This window comes from Argopecten irradians, chromosome 15 (assembly GCF_041381155.1).
Source record: "Argopecten irradians isolate NY chromosome 15, Ai_NY, whole genome shotgun sequence".
Lineage (NCBI taxonomy): Eukaryota > Metazoa > Mollusca > Bivalvia > Pectinida > Pectinidae > Argopecten > Argopecten irradians.
The window spans coordinates 30,761,555-30,785,214 of NC_091148.1; the positions used below are offsets into that span (position 1 = coordinate 30,761,555).

The window sequence follows — 23,660 nt, forward strand, 5'->3', positions numbered from 1 at the left end:
GTAAGCGCTCTTTCAAAGTATACATCTGACGTATATATATATATATATATATATTACTCTTACCTATAAACTTTACTGTACAATTACTGTACTGTTACTCTATTTGTGAGGTAATCAAAATAATTCAAGCTCTCAAATAAATGCATAAATGCATTATAAAGCTTTTTAATTTTTTTGTCTAATATATAGTCTAATTATATAATAGGCAAAAAAAAAATAATAAAAAAGCCTAATACTATAGGCAGGTTTAGCGGACTAAGGTACATGAAATCAAATTGATGTTTATATACATGTAACTTGTCCTTGATATCGACCTGGATTGATAATAAAAGTTTAACTTTAAGTAATTAACGATGTAGATTCAGGCGCATATAAAAATTACCACCGAATTTTCATGTTCATTTTAGAATTAATAGAACGTCTGCTGATTACGTTTATACACAGAATCCATAAGTTCTTATTGTTTTACATGAATCACAAATAGTGCCAATGAGAATTAATTTATACATACGCTAAAAGTTGTTAATTGTAATTTTTATCAGTTGTGCATTCTTCCGTTGTTCCAATAGTAATTACACTATATAAAAATTATACATTATTGTACATACAGTTACATTAATTTATACATACATGTACAATGATCAATCTGCAATAGGATAAACTATGTGTATTTTATTTCATTGAAAAAGATATTCCACGGTAGAAGTTGATCCTCCAATATCTGCTCTTAAAAATCGGAAAATCCCTACTTAAATTCGCAAATCGCACGACTACGCAACTTTGTAATAGATTATTTATTGGATTTTGCAAACTTCTTTTTCACAAATACATTGTAGATGATTTATATATTATATGGAAAGTATAAAAACATATGTATTTAGAAACCTCATATTTGACATTTATTTTCAGTCTAACTGTTAACGTTACTTTGAAAATGGTCACCTCTATACAAGTCGAGACGGGCCGATATATCACGAGTGGAACCATGCTTCTTTATAATTAATAATGTTTGTTTTCTTATCTTTTTTATTTCCTGTATGTAGTTCATGATCATAATAAATTATACACTTTAACTTCCAAATATGCAGATAGGCGCCGTGTTTTTGTCTGCTATTCAATAGTTTTTATTCGTAGTGCTCATGTACTGAAGACTAACGTTAATGTTTTGCCGCTTTAGTTCATATAAATCACCCCATTCCTTTAGTTTTCAAATAATTACTGATTTGTGTTGTATTTGTGACGTTATTTATTCAAGAAATAGAAAGGCATATCTCATTATTACAGTAAAAACGAAATGTAATTCATAGCAGTAAGCATTTCTTATAGAAAGCCGCTTCGGTAACTTGTCCGGTTGTTCCGGTTGCCGCTTAGGTGTTTGCAAAGAAAATTGCTTTCGTCATTGAGAACCGGCAAATCGCCTATTAGACTGGATTATAATTACATCTCTTAGTACAAATTCTTTCCGCTAAGCTGCGCTCATAAATAATAAGACAGGTCAGGACAGCCATTTTGGTCAAGATCCTGAGTTTGGGTTTTTTTCGGAGCGAAGCCTAGTGGAGAGTAGAAAAACTACGGCAGGCAATCCAGTCTACCTATGAAGTTAACTCCATTCTAATATCACACAGAGTTATCTACCGTCTCTATCCTATGAAGTTATCTCCATAATATGAATTTAAGGCAAAGCCTCATAAGAGCGCAGCTACATGTAAAATGTAAATATAGTTAGGATTGTAACCTCAGAACGAGATTAAAACTGTTTAAACTTGTAGTCCGATCATTGATTTTTATTAAATGCTATTCTTCAATACTGTAGATTGATGTTTTGTGTCTAGCAATATATTGACAGTCGTCATATACAGGCCAGAAAGACACATTCAATTGGAATTCTCTGTAAGGCGGAAAACTTGGCAACATGCCATGTATCAAAAAAGCGCGGGAATATGTGCCGTCATCTTTGGCACCAAGCTTCCTGACGTCACGGCTGACGGTGCGCTTGACAACACACAGACAGTATATTATTTGACTAGTACATTTATTGTATCGTTCGTATCTTTGTGTAGTTATCTAAAACTACTTACAGTAATTTCAAAGTGTATCCTGGTGATACATTTTGTCTTTAGAAAAAATTTCAAATCTCGTCGTGCTGATAACGAGAATTAAAACATGGCTGCCTGCATGGAGGCGCGAGACTTTTCCCGCGGGACACGATTTCAAAGTCCAAGGGGTACTGGAATGTATTGGAATCTATATGCACACACACGTGTTATGGTTAGTAGAGCTTCGCTCTACGCGGACTTCGGCCGCGCAGAGAGCTACGCTCTTATTCTATAATACTGAGTCATCTCCTGTCTCTATCCTACAGAATTATGTCCCGTCTCTGTCGCACATTTTCGTTTCCGGTAGGTCACTACAGAATTATGTCCCGTCTCTGTCGCACATTTTCGTTTCCGGTAGGTCACTACAGAATTATGTCCCGTCTCTGTCGCACATTTACCTTTCGTTTCCGGTAGGTCACTACAGAATTATCTGCCATTAGTTATTGCAATGTTAATTACCGTCTCTGAGGTCATGCAGAGTTAACGCCCTTTTCTATTAAACAGCGCATACCGATATTTCTGTTATCTCCCTTCAATATACCCTCTATCTCTCTTATTTATCGTCTCTAGTTGGTCATACATTATTTATTGATGTTTCCCGTATATATGTTTATAATTTGTTCCTTCTACCATTTTCGAACGGTTTGAAAGTCTGGTGACTTCGCTTTATGATCAAGGAAAAACGAAAGCAACTCAACATCATATTACAAATCATAGTTTTTTTAAAACATCTGTATAAATAACAAATTATTACTATATTTACAACATCTGTATATATTACAAATTATAACTCTATTTATAACATCTGTATATATTACAAATTATTACTATATTTATAACATCTGTATATATTACAAATTATTACTCTATTTATAACATCTGTATATATTACAAATTATTACTATATTTATAACATCTGTATATATTACAAATTATTACTATATTTATAACATCTGTATATATTACAAATTATTACTCTATTTATAACATCTGTATATATATTACAAATTATTACTCTATTGATAACATCTATATATATATTACAAATTATTACTATATGTATATTTACAACATCTGTATATATTACAAATTATTACTCTATTGATAACATCTGTATATATATTACAAATTATTACTCAATTTATAACATCAGTATTTATTACAAATTATTACTATATTTACAACATCTGTATATATTACAAATTATTACTCTATTTATAACATCTGTATATATATTACAAATTATTACTCTATTTACAACATCTGTATATATATTACAAATTATTGCTATATTTACAACATCTTTATATATTACAAATTATTACTATATTTACAACATCTGTATATATTACAAATTATTACTCTATTTACAACATCTGTATATATATTACAAATTATTACTATATTTACATCATCTGTATATATTACAAATTATTACTATATTTACAACATCTGTATATATTACAAATTATTACTATATTTATAACATCTTTATATATTACAAATTATTACTATATTTACAACATCTGTATACATTACAAATTATTACTCTATTTACAACATCTGTATATATATTACAAATTATTACTATATTTACATCATATGTATATATTACAAATTATTACTCTATTTATAACATCTGTATATATATTACAAATTATTACTCTATTTATAACATCTGTATATGTTACAAATCATTACTCTATTTACAACATCTGTAAATATTACAAATTATTACTCTATCTATAACATCTGTATATGTTAAAAATTATTACTCTATATATAACATCTGTATATTTTACAAATTATTACTATATTTATAACATCTGTACATATTACAAATTATTACTATATTTACAACATCTGTATATATTACAAATTATTACTCTATTTACAACATCTGTATATATTACAAATTATTACTATATATATATTTACAACATCTGTATATATTACAAATTATTATTCTATTTAAAACATCTGTATATATATTACAAATTATTACTCTATTTATAACATCTGTATATATATTACAAATTATTACTCTATTTATAACATCTGTATATATATTACAAATTATTACTCTATTCACAACATCTGTATATATATTACAAATTATTACTCTATTTATAACATCTGTATATATATTACAAATTATTACTCTATTTAAAACATCTGTATATATATTACAAATTATTACTCTATTTATAACATCTGTATATATTACAAATTATTACTTTATTTATAGCATCACGTAAGGATTTCGCATGAAGTGTTTCGTTTCAAATCTACTCAGATGGGTTTTTATTTTTTACTCTACAGATATCAACACCTCTCCCACCATCGATAACTTACCAGACACGGCGACTATTCCCGAGAATAGCGCTGCCGGTGTGTCCATATTCCAAGTAACCGGTTCTGATGCGGACGGGGATACCTTGACTTACACCGCCTTCACCAACCCAGGGTCAGCCCTCGTCTATCTCAGTATGGACAGTACCAGTACGTAATTACCTCATATATTGTTTCCATGAAACAACAAGACGTACATTGTAGCTGGTACTATTATCCGGAATATTTTTATTTCATAAACACGTTGATCATACGTTTAATGTGAAAGCGGGTGGATAAAGTGCGTTTTCGGTGGATAAAAAACTTGATGAAGTAGTGCTGTGTATCTCAGGGTACTTGACATAAAGTCACAAAGTCATGTCACGGCAACCACAGATAGCTTGTGCTATTAACAGAAGGCTAATTATAATTGTTTTGTGGGTCGTTGACTCGTTGTCAGACACCACTAGAATCGTTTGGTTTATTTTATACCAGATCTCACAGAACATAACACTAAAGCAATTAAGATAAACATTTGTTTAGGATACAATTCTTTGGGTTTTTTTGGTCATTTTACCCAAAGCTTTTCACATTTGAACATCTTCTCAAGTTTTGTAGTTGCGATTTGGCTGAAACTTGCCTGAAATGATCCTGACATGACCCCAACAAAGTGTTGTTTTTTGGGTCGATCCGAAATCCAATATGGCCGCCACAGCCGTCATCTTGAAATACATTAAAGTTCTATCGATGTGGTTTGGCTGAAATGTGCCTGAAATGACCATGGTATTATCGCAACAAAGTATTGTTACATCTCTGGTTGATCCCAAATTGAAGATGGCAACTTATAATTTTCTATACGTCTATTGCCAAGGTAGTCAGATGACCGTTAAGGCCCTTGGGCCTCTTATTATATCCCCAAGAGGATTTCTATGAGTGCCAAAAATGAAGAACTGTGAAAACAGTAGAACATTCTAGGTGGGGTTTTCTCCTCTGGATCACATATGCTGGCAGCAATATATATATATATATATCAATTGTAGAGGATATATAGAATAATAGTCCCATGCAATAGTTCGGTGTTCGGTGCTGTCCTATAAATAGACATAAATGTATAGCGTTTTTGATGACGTTTACATTTTCTGTGTAAAATAGCTGGTCTGCTGTCGACGTCCGCTACAAACATTAACTTTGAGACGGCAGATTCAACCACAGTGATTGTGTCCGTCATCGTTAGCGACACGAAGGCGACTGTGGCCTCTGACCTCACCCTGACCATTACTAACGTGAACGAACCGCCAACCTTTCAGAAGACACAATACACAACTAGTGGCGACGAGGGATTGGTAAGTGCATACAATTTTGCATACATGCCTCAAGTCGCCTTTACCGGTATTATCCATGGAGGTCAAAATTTCACATGACACCGGTACTCTTTCTAAGTGTTAACAAAGCAGTAAAGTTCTGAATTGGGTTTCAATCGTACCACCATTTCAGCTATTTAAACTGTTTATTTGGAAATACATTGGATGAATATGATACATCTGAACACATAAAAAATTACATTATGGAAGTGAAAAAAATACTAAACCCAGATAATTATATTTTAACAGGCTGGTACCAGCTTCAGTAACCCTAACTTCGTTGTGAATGACGAGGATACCGGCGATGCCCATACCTACAGTATAGACTGTGTATCTATCTTCTCCATAGACGGTTCTACTGGCGCCATTTCACTCATTACGGCGTATGACGTAGACAGCGCAAGTGCGACAACAACGGTCACGTGTACAGTGACAGTTTCGGATTCGGCGTTGACAGACACGACCACGTTAGTCGCTACTATAAATAACATTAATGACAACACGCCCATTTTTGACCCGACAGTCTACGTCTGGTACATGGATAGTACGGCTACCATTGGTACCACTGTTGGTAGTATCTCCGCTACTGACGCCGATATAGGAGATTTTGGTAGGTATTTGGACGGCCGAAGAGTCTGGTTTTTCTCTCTTTGTCTCTCTTTTTTCTTTTCATTGAAAAATATTTTTTTCTCTATGTTTACCTTCTTTTCCTCTCTTTTTGTTCTTTTCCTTTTTTGAAATTCTGTTTTTCTTTGTTTTCCTTTTCCCCCTTCTTTCTTTTATTTTTGTTTTCTCTTTTGTCTTTTGTCTGACTGTTGATGGCTTGAGATGATATTGTATCTATTTTCAATACAAACTCCAATCTTACTCCTATGATATTACCCTTTGCGCATGCGTGATGACTCTACGCTTCGTTTTCGTTTGTTTTTGAAACAACTTACTTTTGTCGTTCTTTGAATTTAATTATCTGAGCCTACTCTATTCTGATATGAATAGGTTCTTATATTTGGGGTTTTTCTAGACCTATCAAGAAAGTCCATTTGTGAACAATTGAAAACAGTTGGTATTTTATTTGTGATTTACATGGACTTTTACACATTTTTATAATAATTTGGTAGTTTTTTTGACTGAATAATAATGACGGTTGATTTAAAGGACAATTTTTATTCATGTTGATAAAAAGTGTTTTCTTCATTTATATGACTGTTCCTTTATCCGTTTTCCCTTATGTTCGATGTATCTTTTTTTTTCTATAATAAGGAATTATAAACGAGTGATTTGTTTCTGTTATTAGTATTAACCCTGAACTCAATTAGTAAATACTATTTGAATTTAATTTCGATTATAAGGTTTAAATCTTTTGCCATTGTTTCCAGGGACCTTTTCCTACACGCTGGATAATTCAGCCGATGCTGGCTATTTCGGCATCAACAGTAACGGAGAAGTTTACGTTAAAAGTAACGTCAGCAACCTCGGAAGTAGTGGGAGTACGCTGGCATTCATCGCCACAGCAACCGATACTGGAGGCCTCACCGCGAACGCTGCTATCCAGGTGATCGTGCCAGCCACGACCACTACCTCTACCACGACTACCACTGACCGACACATGAAGTTTGAGGAAAGCACCAGTAACGTTGCCTGGTTGACAACATTCTGTGCGGTTGGCGCCTTATTGATAGGTCTGCTGATATTCATGGCGTACAGGAACGGCTTCTTCTCGTGGATTGTGGACCGTTTGGAGGGACTGTGTGAAAATTGCAGACCAGGGTAAGTATTTATAGTCAAATAATGACCACCTAATGAATGGATTGCAAACCTGTCTATAACGACCACTCGAAGGATAACAAACCTTTAAAGATGCTCCACCCCTGACAAATGGCATTTGTTTCCTCTATCAAAAACAGGAGTAGACGATTAAGTATTTTCTTCAGTTACAAAGGTTACTTACTCTACACCATTACCACCATTGAAAAGTGTGAGCTTCTAATTTTTACTTAAAGATAAAAATATTTAAAAAAAAAATTAATTGCATCCCGAAAAAAATCGGTGGCAGTATGTGCTATGTGGAACGAATTTCTGACTGCGCATGTACCAAAAGCAAAATAAGTGATTTTGTATTATTTTTTACGTTTATTAAACAGATATATACATGATTAAACACTAACTACTGATCAAATGATGAGTATCATTTATGCTCTGTCGGCGGTGGAGCATCTTTAACGATTTATATTTCCTTTTACCATTCTTCTATTTTTACGTCTTTATGTTATTTTACCACTCCTCTCTCTTTTTTAACGAATTCTGAATGTTCACGTATTCTGCTATATCGGTATTTGTTATTTTCACAGAAAATGCCGCGATGAGGAGGAAGAGGAGTTTGAAGAGGAAAGCGAGGAGGAAGAAATAGAGTATTGTAAGTAACCATTGTATTGTAACATACCTATGTATGAAATCATTCTTAGAACACCTCACATTGACACGTAGAACACGTATGTTATCAGAATTGTAAAATATATAAAAAGTACAAATATGTCTTACATAGAAAAAACGTAAAACCTGACATCATTGAAGATAACAAGGACACATTGAAAGTGGCTTTCAAGAAAAATTAAAACTAGGGTTAGACCGAAGGGTCAGGATGACCTATAGTCGTCATGTTTCGTCCGTCGTCGTCCGCCGTGCGCCGTGCTTTAACTTTTCACATTTTGAACTTCTTCTCAAATTCAACCTGTGCGATTTAGCTGAAACTAATATGAAATGATCCTGACATGGTCCCGACAAAGTGTCTTATTTTTCGGGTCGATCTGAAATCCAAGATGGCCGCCACAGCCGCCATCTTGAAAACACATTTTGAACTTCTTCTCAAGTTATACCGGTGCGATTAGGCTGAAACTTGCATGAAATGATCCTGACATGATCCCGACAAAGTGTTGTTATTTTTCGGGTCGATTCGTGATCCAAGATGGCCGCCACAGCCGCCATCTTGAAAATACATTTTGAACTTCCTCTCAAGTTCTACCGGTGCGATTAGGCTGAAACTTGCATGAAATGATCCTGACATGGTCCAGACAAAGTGTTTTTTATTATTCGGGTCGATCCGAGATCCAAGATGGCCGCCACAGCCGCCATCTTGAAAATACATTTTGAACTTCTTCTTCTCAAGTTCTACCGGTGCGATTTGGCTGAAACTTGCATGAAATGATCCTGACATGGTCCCGACAAAGTGTTGTTATTTTTCGGGTCGATCCGAAATCCAAGATGGCCGCCACAGCCGCCACCTTGAAAACACATTTTGAACTTCTTCTCAAGTTCTACCGGTGCGATTTGGCTGAAACTTGCATGAAATGATCCTGACATGGTCCCGACAAAGTGTTGTTATTTTTCGGGTCGATCCGAAATCCAAGATGGCCGACACAGCCGCCATCTTGAAAACAGATTTTGAACTTCTTCTCAGTTCTACCGGTGCGATTTGGCTGAAACTTGCATGAAATGATCCTGACATGGTCCCGACAAAGTGATGTTACATCTCTGGCTGATCCCAAATCGAAGATGGCTAACATGACACTATATCTAATTAATTTCCTTCATGTTAAGGCCCTTTGGCCTCTTGTTTGAAATAAAATTTGTTGAAAAAAATTGATAATGATCCTGACATGGTCCTGACAAAGTGTCACCATATGAAATTAATTTTTACTATTGCCAAGGTAGTCAGATGACTGTTAAGGCCCTTTGGGCCTCTTGTTTATGAAATAAATCAATGAACGATTATTTTGTAAACAACTATAAATTGTATTGTCTAAATGCCCTTCTGTTTTAATTTGAATAATGTGTATTATTATCTAATGGCAACAAACAACCTAAAACAATAAAGTGAACCTGACTAAAGCTATGTTAAAGTTCATATAACCGCCTAAAGGACTGTTCGGATATCTGCACATGCAGCATAAAGGTAAAATGGATGTTATTTCCTGAATTTTTATGATGCATTGTGAGCCGTTTGAAATAATACTACATAGCCCGTGATTTTAGCGGGGATGGCATTTTTCGAATTTTACGTCGCAATGCTATGTTCGCGAAATTTTGATACGTGAATTTGATGAGAAATGGTTGAATTATATATGTTCTTGTATCCTAATCGCAAAAAGGTGTTATCTTGTTTATCTTGCACATAAATGTCCTTTTATAAATACCTACTGACATTGGTACAAATGTCTATGATAGACTATATACCCGGTATATTCGAATTCATTCAATGTTAGTCGAATATATATATTTTTTACAATCTTTATACTACAAAATGAAAGATGAAATCTGAGAAGCGGTAGATTAGGAGAAATTAATGACATAAAAATTTAAATGTTATATGATGTTAAGCATACAAAAAATGAAAAGCAGCGGACTAAGAGAAGTTAATGAAATGGAAATTGAAATGTCACTAGCTATTACGTCTATGGGTTTCTTGTCCTGTAACGTGATGCCATACTGTTAACCAGCTTATTGTCGTGGAGATGTATTTTCGTGATTTCATGCTTAACGACTATTTTTGTGACAATTTACAGTTTTAAGGTAGCTTCATACTGATGAAAAAATCCATGTCATTTTTTTCTAAATATGGGGTCTTCAATCAAATTTTCACAATTGTGTAAGTTTCAAGTTTGTAACTCACAACCCTAACCCCATTGTATTCAGTGCTAAGATGAGTCATTACTCTTTTTTGAAATCATCCTCAAAATCAGTTCGTATGTTTTTGCGATACTATATCTGGTTTATGTTTATTTTTATGATTTTCTCCTAATTTTATGTTTTAAGGGAATCCGTATGCGATTTTTTTAATTCCGGAATTTCGGTCCGGACGGTTACTCTCTTATCATTCATATCGACGAACGTTACTTCCGGTGTTTGAAAATCCATTCCCATTTACGACAGGGACCGAAAACACCTCAGAGATATATTATTTTCATTTTATTGCTTTTATTTGATTTATTTCATTATTTTAAAGATGCTCCACCGCCGACAGAGCATGAATGATATTTATTATTTGAACAATAATTGGTGTTTAATCCTGTATAAATGTGCCTAATTAACACAAAAAATAACATAAACTAATTTATTCCGCCTTTGGTGCATGCGCAATCATTACTTCATTCCATATAGGATATAGTGCTACGGAATTTTTTCGGGATGCAATTAATTATTTTTTATATTTATAACTTGAAGTAAAATTAGAAGCTCAAACTTTTCAATGGTAGTAATGGTGTAAAGTAAGTAACTTTTGTAACTGAAGAAAAAATACTAAATCGTCTGCTACCGTTTTTGATAGTGAAAAAATGCCATTTGTCAGCGGTGGAGCATCTTTAAGCATTCAATGTTATACATTGTATGAAGACAATTTTTACTTAATGGAAAAATATCCAAGTGAAATGTCGTAGCGTAACGGAAACCATTCTGGAATTCAAAACAACCTCCACAGTTTCCGGTTTAGCGTCATTTGAGTATGGACAAATCTGAGAGGTCTATTACACACGTAAATGAATCTTTTCCGCGGACGTTTATTTTTGCAAATTCTTATCTCTGACATACATGCGAACTTTAAAACAAAAACAAAAGTCAACAGTACTGTACCTGTGACCTATTCGACACGAATATCATTTTCATTTCCTTTTCTGCGTTTGATGCAATAATCCTCATATATCAATATGTACAATTATTTTTGTTTGTTTCATTTTGTTTTATGTGTTATTTTCACCTCTCCCTAAAATAGATAATTGCCATATAGAACTTTCTCCCATTCATGTTACTTTTTATTATTTGGTGTGTTATTTTCACCTCTTCATAAAATAGATAATCGTTTATAGAAATTTCTCTCTTTTATCTTAATTTCTCTTTTGATTGATGTGTTATTTTTATATCTTCCTAATATAGGTAATCGTCATATAGAAATCTTAATTATATTTGTTTATTTTGTTTGATGTGTTATTTTCTTCCTAAAACAGACACCCCTCCGCCTCCTCGTACTCAGAAGGTGGCAACCATAGGGGACTATACCTGGAACCCTTGGAAACAGGACAAGTAAGTCAATACAACCCATGATAGTTTGTATCGTATAAACGAATTACTTATTTGACTAAATACAGAGTTATCTTCCCTTTAAAACTGGTATTGACTGCTTCGATATGAGTTGCTATGAAACTGCCTTTTTAGTCGAATCCACAAGTGACGTCAGTTTTTTAATATATTTCAAATTCAGCTTATTGTAATGACAAGATGTTAGTAAGGATTGAACATCAATCTTAGGTTATCTTAACAGTTAACTTACATAGACAGTATAAAGGGAGCTAACTCCATACCAAGAACAGGCTTTATACGTGTTTTATAAAAATTATACAATCAAACTTGTCTGTGAAGACCATCCAAGGAACAGAGAGAAAATGAGCTTTATAGCCATGTGGTCTATGTACACATAAACCGTGAACATTTAGATCATTTTGTACCCAAGAAAAGTGGCCTTATTAAGCAATTGGTTTTTGTATAGAGCATTGCAAGCATTGATTTCCATAAACTGCTGTTTGAATTAAATTATTATTACCGTATATTCCTTTAGTAGATTCCTAGAATATATGTGTAATCCGTTTTCTTTCTTTTCAACAGTATGTATTAAGACAGCGGAGGGAGACTGGCAGAATGTGATTATAACGTCCTTCGGGTCACCAATAACTCAAACACTTACGTCATCATTATTGACATCAACACGATGACGTCATCGCCTCAATAGCGTAATTTCACTGTGATTACTTTCAACAATTAGACGAAAGGGAGACAACTCCTTTGATTTAAAAAAAAAGTTTTGCTGATGATATAGTTATTGTCTTCCTGTTTTCGTTGTGATATCTTCATTGTGTTTTAGATTTGATATAATTGTGGGCATTGAGAGTGTGGAAAAACTTGCAATCTTCCATTGCATATGTTCCGACAAAACATTAGATTATTACAGAGTTATTCCCCTTGTGGGAAGGTGTCGATTGTGACGTCATTGTTTTGTGAACGATACTCGTGTCGTTTTCTTTAAATAAAATGATGTTACACTCGCAAACACATGACGTCACAATCAATACCTACCCACAAGGGCAGATAACTCTCGAATATGCAAAGACGGAATATGTATGCTTGGGTATTGTTAAGTTGATATTTTGAATCAAGTCACCCAAGTATTAAATTTTATTAAATTTTACAAGTATTACCTGCTACATAAAACGCAGGCCCAAACTGAATTCTACTACAGGCGATGGATACCAGAAAATAAAGAATAAAATATAATAAAGTAAAATATGAAATTGTATCAAGAGACTCAACCAAAATTTGTGTCTTTTATTCACTATGTTAAATAGATGTTTAATTCATTAACGAATATTTAGAATTCTACGTTATTGGTGATAGAAGTAATAATGTGTTATATCCACACAACTGTTCAGTTACTGGATTCACGATGTTTTTGTTAATGGCATTTGCCATTTAAAGCATACTATTTGAAGATTAAATTTAATTAACAATAAAAATTACCCGCATTTGACAAAAATTACTTACCACAGACATCTAACACGTCATATTTGTGATGGAGAGGACGGTACATATCTTTTTGCGCCTGAGCACATTGTCCTCGTATTTCTACGCCTGCTGAGATAAATGTGTCTATCAATATTCTCATTTGCTGTTCATGACAATGTCCATTTGGGTTCTGATTGATAATCTATGAGCCTTGTATTGCAGTATCTAAGCAGCAGTAAGTTCTTCCAAACTCAATTACATACAGTTATATATTTAGTGACATCTTCTCACTTTTTGTAGGGAAGTAACGCTTTAAAGTAAACAAGGCAGGGCATTCGTTTACCAAAATGGACAAAATCTGGGATCAGTCGCATTCTCAAACTTTTGTCACTTTTGTGATGTCGGTTACAGAGCAATGTAAAACCCCCTATCTAGTAAAACTTGGAATTTATTGGAAAGAGTACATTCCCTTCCTATGAACGATTGCAGTTAGAACACATTAAACCCTTTTGGTGTCCAGACCTTGACAGCTGACGAAGCTATCAAGAGCATGACGTCTTCAGACATATTATCGTTACCCTTGTTGCAATACGTTTACTGAATTCAAACTTTCAAATATGAGGTTCATATGTTATTAATCAGTCTATGAAATTAGGAATAATTTTAAAATGTTAGCTCCTTTTACAAAATTGAAATTGAATACATTGTGTGTATATTTATGATTTGATGATGAGCGGTTTACTAATGTATTGTTTTGTTTGAATAGCACTGGAATCTTATAAAGGAAAACAATTTGAAAATGAAGAATTTCAAATAATATTATCTTAGTTTCAATTGGTATTTATTTATTTAATATTTTCCTACTAAGACATGGATGATTCTTATGCTTTTTGTAAATTTCATTTCTTGTTTTAATTCAAAATCATGATTTTTAGTCGCAAAAATGGCTAGCTGTATCGTGTATGTAATATTTCTGTATTGGGTATGTTTTTCCGGTTTTATTAATTAGAATTTTTTATATTAATAAGTTGTAATTTATTAATTACAATTACTTTTTCATGCACACATGTTTTTTTTCGTCGTTATTTACATAATTCATGTTGTTAAATTTAATTGACAGATCGACAGGCAATATTTAGCCACGCCTCGTGCTCGCACACGCACGTGTTTCTATTCAATATCAGAGAAAAACATCGTAACATACACAATACAAATGGTAAAGACACGTGCGGTGTGATTGACAGCTGGCGATCCGTCAAATTCTGATGTTAGAACTTTAGGTTATGTGTGAAAGACTGATATTTCATTCTTATTAAAAATCATTAATTAGTTTCAACAAAACAGAGAAAAAAAGTAATAAAAATTACAAATGATGATATTGTTGTTATATTTTGATTTCGTTAATTCAAATTTCGTTTTAATTTAATGATTTCAAGATATTAAATTCATTTTTTGAATCAACAAAAATATATTTCCTTGATGTTTGAAACAAAAATAGCGAAATTAAGTGGATGTGATAGAAGGTTAGCTTATAGTTTCATGAAGGGTTTGAATCGTATAAAATTATTTACCTTTATGATACATGTATGCGATTCCTGTTAAGTTCCCCATACTTCAACGTTTGTAACTACAAATGAAACCAGAAATACTAAGCTGAATTGAAAGCCGTTTAGGACATGTATTTACCTGTACATATTGTATTTACATGTATTTACCTTATTTACCTATATTTACTGTAAACCAACTTAGTTTCGCGGCGACTAACTTGGTGTTTTCAAACCTCATGCTAACATTTCTTTGTTAATATTAATTAACGTTTCTGTATTTTCTTACTAACGTCTCACTTTTGGCCTTTGTCTGAACGCTCGTCGCTGTGAGGAAGGCTCTGAGTTCTGTCCCCTGGCCAAGACACACCAAAGTCTATAAAAGTGGTAGTTTCTGATCGTGCTTAGCGCTCAGCATAAGGAGAGTGGGACGACTGGTTCGCCGTTGTCAGTACAATGTGACAGGGTTGGGTCATCTTTTCTCGCGATTTATTGTTTAGTGAACAATACTTTACCTATAGCTAGTTTTTTCGCATCAGTTTGTGCGCGAAATTTACTTGATTCACACTGTTGCAGTGTGTAACAACACATTTAATTCACATTGGACAACCAAATAAAAGATTATTATACAATATATTATAAATCATACATTAAACAATCCTTATGAAATTAGTATGAAGGTGGTGTGCAAAGGAATGCCTATACCAAAATATGCATATGCTTCAAACATATATGCAAAGTTTGCACAAAATTTCACCCCACTTAAGTTAAAGATATGTGGAGAAAATACTATTAGAAACTTCGTATCTTCAATGTAAATAAATTAACTTAGTATTTAAAGGTTCTAAAACCTCGACGAAAGGTAGTTTATATCTTTTAACATGAGCAAACAATGTAGGATTTTTCTTCATTAACAAAACAAAAATTATTTGCTCTACAATTTTACCATTATTGAACAGTTTCAACTTCTAATTGTACTTCAGAATAAAATTATTTTAAATAATTATATGCCCGAAAAACCTCCATGGCGCCATATCCAACATTTTTATATGGAATGAGTAAGGTACTAATTGCGCAGAAAACAAAAGCAACCAAAATTATTTTATAAGTATGTTTTCGATAATTGAACATGCCGTTATATATGTACATGACTAGACATGAAGTACTCTCCAACTAAAATATATTTTGTTTCTTTTGCACATGCCCATAATTATATGATTATTTCAATCACTTCTCTTTACACTAATTACAAATTAATCTATCAGCTTATAAATGGTCATACTTGATACATTGTGCCAATGTTAGATGATTATTTACAGAAGTACCTGTTTACAAAATTTGCCCAATCAATTCCATGAGTGAGCGTTATGTACAGACCATACTAGAATTTATCTATACCCCTGGAGTAGTTCCATGTGTTAATCTAAGTCCTAATCCCACAGAAAGACTTTATCATAAATGGTCATATTTCTAATATCTTAGCGTTTCTAATTTTTTATCAATTGTTGTACTTCAACTGAATGTTTATATTTGTTTTCAGAATTTGCACAGTTGCATGATTAAGGCTTGTAACTAAAATGCTACATGAAGTGTCGCCATGTGTTTATCTATGCCTTGGTCCCACATACCCGTCCCGTACACACGGTTAATCCTGATACCTCTTACAGGGGGGGCTTAGCTTACGTAAACAACGACATCTTAAACGGGGCTTTGTTTCCTTGTTTTCAGAAAATGCATATTTGTATCATTTTGTAGTATATAGATTTTTTGTTAAAAAATAGTAAACAATAGATCAATTCGTTTTCAAGTAAATATCACACGTATGTATACTTTTCAGTACATGTATCATGAAATTGGGGGACAATTTTTATTTTAAATTAATATAGGCATAATATGTACTATCATTGTTCCAGGTTATAATATCCCGTTATAATCAAAAGCATAGGTATACATTATGCATGTATATTCCATGATTTTATCGTACACCAATTTTTATATTTTTTATATAGCTATTCTGTCATGCTACGTTTTTTAACTCCATATAATAACACAAAATGTTCTTTCTTATTAACTTTATTTATTAAAGGTGTTACTTTATTTGTTTTTATGCCCGTCTCCGGTAAAACACCTGGTTAACATCCGTTAACGACCTATAAACAGTCCTATACACTACACACCATTGCAGCAGGTCGATATGTGGTTTCAATTTATGGTAAGCAAACTTAGATTACACCAGGCAGGACCCTAAAAATCTCTTTTCTGTTTACACGCAAGCCGAACTAAGTCCTTGACCTTTGTCTATAAGGAAATAAAAATGGCGCCCGAAGGATCACAAACTCAACATGAAGCTAACTAGTACACCGTGTCGGGAACGTAAAAATGCATTACATGCGAATGCACCTCAAACAATAGATTGAGATTTGAACCAAGTCCTCTATCGGCGACAGACACAGAAATCATTGAGGACGATCTGATCCATCATCTATTGTTTGATTTAACGTAAAGCATGAGTAGGTGTACTTACCTCAGTATGACTAAGCTGGTTATTGTTTACATTCAGACAAATGATATCTGTATGCATAGGAATCATAATTTATATCTTCTTAAAGGCAGTGAATAATTATTGTATAATAACTGTGAAAAATAAAGCATATTATATGAAATATTTAGTATGTGTATGCATATGAAACATTATTAATATTTCCTTAAAGGCAGTGAATAACTATTGGGTTGATATCAAAATAAGGCGCCATATTTTATGAGACGTGTTGATTATTTTCCATTGATACATTAAACATGAGAATGCTTATATGATTGCTGTTGTAGTTTACTCTGGTTCCATTGCCGATGTGATTCACTCGAAATTATTTCCTTTGCTATTTTTTATGATATTTTACCCATGTTCCATTAAGTTGAAATATAGTTTACTGTTCAATTATTCGATACTATTTTATTTTTATTTTTTTGAAAGACTTCAGTTATTGAACCATAACATTATATGGTAAAGGTCTATATATAAAGATATTACTTACTGTCGGATTTTGGTATCCAAAAGTTACATTAATTCCATAGTGGCAGTTTGTTTGAAAGCTTTTTGTAAGGTTCAGTTTATGTTCCTGATAGTTTTCCTTGTCTTTGTTGACTCTAATGTCTCTGGTATTAAGTCTCTTTCTATTTTAGATACTGTAAACCAACGTCGTTTGCGAAGATTGTCATTCGTGGATGTAAAAACTGATTGAAAAATTCTATCAATATAAGTGGTATTTATATTATTTTGCGGAGAAAATCATCCATGGAATTCGCGAAAGTAAATCGCACGCTAAAGAACTTTGTCTTACACTATCTTATCAATACCATCGATATGGAAGTTTCTGTAACGTGTTGTATATGTATATATTGAGTAATTGGTTTGATATGTGCACATATTTTTTACTGCTAACCTCTAATATCTTAACCGCAAGAATACCACGAGGGACATATATAATACATTACTCTTGTGTTAGTATATTATCTTAATAGTTCTGCAGAGTTCCTTCGCCTCCAAAATATGACACATCCTTAAAGGTAAAACATCGTGTAGTTTACAATTTTTATACAAGTTGGTATAAATGTAGTGTGAACATTTTTTGCCTGCTGTTAACTTTCGCGGATATCACAATCCAAGTAAATCGGTTTGTTTTCGGTAATTAATGTAACAACATTTATATTGATAGGGATTTCACTCAATGTTGAAATCTGTAAGTGGCGCAAACTTGTATTGAAATGGAAATCTTAAAATTTAGTACCCACAATAGAAAGTTTCCAATACACATTGTTACATTTATAAATGTTGTCCTTTTTAGAGATACCCTGTCTTTGTACAATGGCGCTGTAGGTATTCCCATTGATGTTATCCTCCTGCTTGATGGTACCCTTATGTAAATTGTTAAAGCATTTCTGATGATAGATAAGGCCGATAAAGCATTCCTGTGGTAAAACCTAATCTTATACTTAACTTTATATGATTTATAATTCATGTAACGAACGTTGTAACACGAATCTTTAAAAATCACAGGAAAAACATGGAAAACATAATATTCAAATCATGATTTAACACAAAAAAGGAAAAAAAAAATCTGTTTTTCTTCTTTTGTTTTACATTAAGGGTCTCTTAAATGCAGGTGAGTGTAAAATAACCCATTTGATATCTCCAGTGTATTCATTTACGTGATAATAGTTTCGCAACGTCAATAAGACAATTGATGATGTAAACATTATTCATTATTACAACACTGAAACTTCAGTATATGTTATTGTTTATGTTTTATGGATATTACAGTAAAAGCAAGCAGCACATACCTACGTGAAGATATCAATTTGCATTCTATTTTCCAGAAAATGATATACATTTTCGAAAATTTTGTAAAAGTCAGAATTAGTTGACGTTTAAATAGCGCCTGACTTAAGAAAAGCTAGTTTACGTGTAGGTGACAAACCACCAATCGTACAGGTGTGGCCATACGCCGTGTTCCCAGGCTCGCTGTGGACGCCCGACAGACGGCCAAGTTCGCTCAACATTGGCTACAAGCTATGGCACACAATTTACCGTGACAGAAAATGGGTTACCAACTTCCTCAGAGTAACATGTGTCTCTAAGCTGTATACAGCAAAATTCGTCACACTAGATCCCAGAGAGAGACTTAAACACGACAGTACCTCGTCCAGGTGAGAAACCTACAGGTAAGAACATTTCTAACATGTCTGAAGCCTTAAATCACCATTTGAATGTCCGGAGCATGGAAGACCAGCTCGGATGGCATTAGTTGAGTATATATAGGATCAGTCCTTTATCGGTATCTATAGTTTGCAATCAGTCCCCGATAGGTAACATTATCAGCTCGGGAACGTTTTAGGGTTCTGTTATCGGCTACCACTACAGGTAAATGTTCCCCTTGGTTTTACAACCGCCATAATGACAATTTTGAGTTGTCCAGTAGAACCAAGATACACTACTCAAGCTTACGACACCGCCATAATATTCAGTGGCCATATTATGCAAATGAGTTTAACCCAGACAGTTCAAAGGTTAAAATGGTAAATTATTCATAAATCTGCACATAACCTTTATTCCAGTGCGTCCTTTTTTCTGTGTAGAAGAGCTTTGGCGATATCGCTGCTATCTGTGTGGTTGAGGTAAGGGGTAAGAAGTATTGGTACCAGTGTTATCACTGATAATACTATTTGGTGAGTCTTTATCAGCACTGGGGCCATGGTAATGAACATTCTCTGGAGTACTTGTGGCCGGGCTCTGATTTATCGCAGTTTACAACCAACATGTCAATATGTGTCCCCGTCACTAGCCGTACTATCGCGAGAACTCCTCAAACTGCATATAACGCTATCGGTGATAAACCTTTATCGTTCCATGTTTAAGTTGTCTCTCTGGAACTGTCGAACATTACCGCACCAGGTCTTGACTTGATCGCCTTAGATTTCTTTTGAATCTTCATCAAATGTTTCCGCGGAACTTTCAGTCTGTGACAGTTTTGACTACGTTTTGTCAAACTTTGGACCGGATTACCTTCTTACTGGGAACACACCATAAAAAGATTAGCTCTTTAGAAGTTAGAAAAGAAAAGAGGTCTTCCATAAAAAAAATCTAAATACTTTTTCGTTCTTAATTGTGCCATGGAGAAAGATATCTTTTCGTTGAAGTATAAAGAGTAACAGATTTTCAAAATTGATAAGAAGAAAAAAAGTAATATAACCATGATATCTTTACGTTTTCTACGGCCAAGATATGTTTTCAAACATTGGCATAGCTTGAATTCCAAGGCAAAGTGTCGATTTTTGGGAGAGTATGGTTAAACATTTGGCTAGGTGTTTTGACGCGGTAAACCTTTGTTCATTGTGTAAGCTGTGACACAGTAGCCCTCCACAGTCCTCTCGACATATGCATTGGCTCAGGTAAGCACTCATACAGGTAAAAACTAGCATAAGGACCGGCGTAAGGTACCGTATGCCACGCTAGGGTCCAATATTTAGAGGTCAACGTCAGTTACCTGTCTGAAAAATTCAGGTCGAGAGAAACGCATACATGTCGAATTTTACTATAGATGAGTTTATTGTGAGTCCAGCTTCTGTTTTTATGAGAATTTCGGGTGATATTGGAGATTCATTAGGGCAACCGTTTACCTTACTGATAGGACAAACAGGAATCGCTGGCACAGGTACGTGGCACACCCAAACTATTATTGGGTCCGAACATTCGACGTCCTCGTCTTACTTCTTGCAGGTGTATTCGTTACATTAGTGACAAAGATATTTATCTTACTGCACATTATATACTTTTATATTTGTATTTCATACTCAAATTCATATTCTCTGCAAAAATCTTTATTGTTGTTGTTGGTGTTTTTTTAATGTTCTTTTGACATACCTTACCTCCACTTAGACTTTTAGTCCTCTTGTTACGTTACAGCAGTGACATCGATCTGATTACTTATTATATTACGATATTACTGAAAATTCATGATCTCATCAAACTTCTTCATTACTTTCTTTTTTTAATCTTTATTTGGCCTAATCACTCTGAATTCATATTTTTGTTATACTGTATCTACAATGTATATCTGATAATAGTTGTGCCTTATTATATCTGATAATAGTTGTGCCTTATTCATTTTGAATTTATTTGAGTATTTTTCGAAATTATAATCTAACAGAAAAAATGTCCATTATTCTTTGACCACGTCCTTCCTTTGAACAATTATTCTTTCAAAATAGATTCTTTTGCAACTTCCAATGTTCCACCAGTACTTGGATAATTTCAATTAAAATTACTTTTGAATTTTAGTTTTCCTCGCCTCCAATAGCGAAATATAATGTTTCTAGTTATTAAAACTATATGTGCCATAACAAAGCATGGGGTTGTTTCCTTTGGTAATCTATTGAACATCATCAGGTTTGATGAAATATGCCGTAAAACTCATTCAACTGGACTTACAAACATGTGTGATGCCTTAAAAACATAAGTTACATCACATACACTGTAAACGTTCTTGTTTTCATGCCTTATACATGTTTATGTAAAAACACAATAGTATGCGTAGAAGTAACTTTACAGTCAATAATAAAACTGTAAAATTTAAAAGGAATTATAGGCCATACATTGGCTTCATGGTTTGACGTTATGGTCTTCTGAACTGTAGATGTAAATATAACGATTTTTTATAGTACTGTTCAAATCCATTTTGAACTTTTATTTGAACATGTAAAATTAAAACCTATGCAATGAAAGTATTGCACATGTAATTTTAAAAATGTTAGTATTTTTGGTGGTGAATAAGTATGAAAATTACGGACCATATAACTGTAGTAATGTATCTAAAAGGCAAAAATAGTACAAGATGTAGTAGAATGTTTAGGATGTGTGCTTACATATTTCATCTTGTTTTCTCAGCAATTTGTACAAACCTAAGTATAGTATTTGATTTGAATTACAATGGCTGTTTATGATTTACTTATCGAAAGAAACATATTTACCATTGTGAAAAATATTATTTCGATACAAAATCTTATATAAATCCATAAACAAAAGATATAATTAAATATACATAACAAACAATATTATTTTCTATTACAGACGGTCATAAGAACATTACAAAATTTATAATTAGATGTACAACAAACAAAATATATGTTTATATAAAACGTCAGTAAAATCGTATGTGCATCGCATCATTGGTATTACAATGTGTTTTCTAATGACAATTTTGTGGTTTGACTTGAAATATTTGTGTTTCAATGCTAGAAATTATGTTTTTGTTTTATTCTGGCCATTTTTTGGAGTTTAACAAATTACAAATTTAAAAATAAATGTATGAGTAGACGAAACAAAAAAAACTTTTGAACAGAAAAGTCGTTTAGTGTATCAATACTTTTTTATCAAAATATTAACTACTGTTTCTATAGTTATTGAAAGATAAAATTCCTTTAATGCTTTTTCAGACATGATGATGTCTCAAAGTTGCACATTTTGTTTAAGGTCTTTATTGGGTTTTTTTTTCAAAAAATTGCAAATGTTATTATGTGTAATTGTTTTTGCAAATTAAAAAAATAGTTTCGGAGTAAACATATACTACAAATATACAGTATTTGAAATTATTTTTTAATTCTTAAGTAACGTCTGGACATTTTAATAAATATTACGGCATAAATAGAAAAACAAAAATATTAAAAATTATTTAAAAAAAAAAAAGGATTTCATATTTTGTTGCTTTGAAAATACAGATGACATTCTATGACACAAAACATTTATTGTCTTAACTATTGCATCACCATTTACATTGTATTTGCAGTATTCATGTATCTGATATAAATTACAATAAAACATTTCCAATTTTGACATTAGTTCTAATCATGTGGGATCGTAGTCGCTGTAGATATATCTAAATATTACCAAAATCATGATACATTAGCTAACTCAGTCCATTTTATGTTTGAGTGCAATAAAACCATGAAATCTGCTATAATAGTTGGTTTGTAAATATTTCGGCGCATTTATTAGGGCACTCCAAGTGTCAGATAGCCCATTATCACTCCGCTGATGTTTATATTGGAATACACATAAAGCAATTTCAGCCTAACATAACATTAAATATTTCTGTTTTCTTGCGTTATATACATGTAGGCTGCACAATATTTTGGTAGACGCTGTGAATTTTTTGCTGTCAAAGATATTAATATCTTTTTGTGATTCCTTTCCACGAAACAAATATTTTGGGATGTGTTTTTACATATAGATA

General features: G+C 33.0%; 2 protein-coding genes across 3 annotated transcripts in view; both read left to right on the forward strand.

Annotated features, from left to right (window-relative positions):
• LOC138308998 (cadherin EGF LAG seven-pass G-type receptor fmi-1-like) overlaps positions 1–12,770 on the forward strand; it is a 29,051-nt gene extending 16,281 nt beyond the window's left edge. Inside the window, exons 8-14 of the mRNA XM_069250084.1 lie at positions 4,419–4,598; positions 5,580–5,770; positions 6,038–6,398; positions 7,165–7,555; positions 8,137–8,201; positions 11,782–11,857; positions 12,437–12,770. Coding sequence (XP_069106185.1) covers positions 4,419–4,598; positions 5,580–5,770; positions 6,038–6,398; positions 7,165–7,555; positions 8,137–8,201; positions 11,782–11,857; positions 12,437–12,446 — 1,274 coding nt within the window. The 3' untranslated portion in view covers positions 12,447–12,770. The remainder of the gene's footprint in view (positions 1–4,418; positions 4,599–5,579; positions 5,771–6,037; positions 6,399–7,164; positions 7,556–8,136; positions 8,202–11,781; positions 11,858–12,436) is intronic.
• Positions 12,771–20,177: 7,407 nt separating this feature from the next.
• LOC138309112 (uncharacterized) overlaps positions 20,178–23,660 on the forward strand; it is a 39,319-nt gene continuing 35,836 nt past the window's right edge. The window contains exon 1 of one of the 2 annotated variants that reach the window (XM_069250251.1): positions 20,178–20,820. The gene's annotated coding sequence lies outside the window, so the exon portion shown is untranslated. Of the gene's footprint in view, positions 20,821–20,922; positions 21,084–23,660 lie in introns of those variants that run through there. The other variant, XM_069250253.1, reaches the window with a different exon arrangement.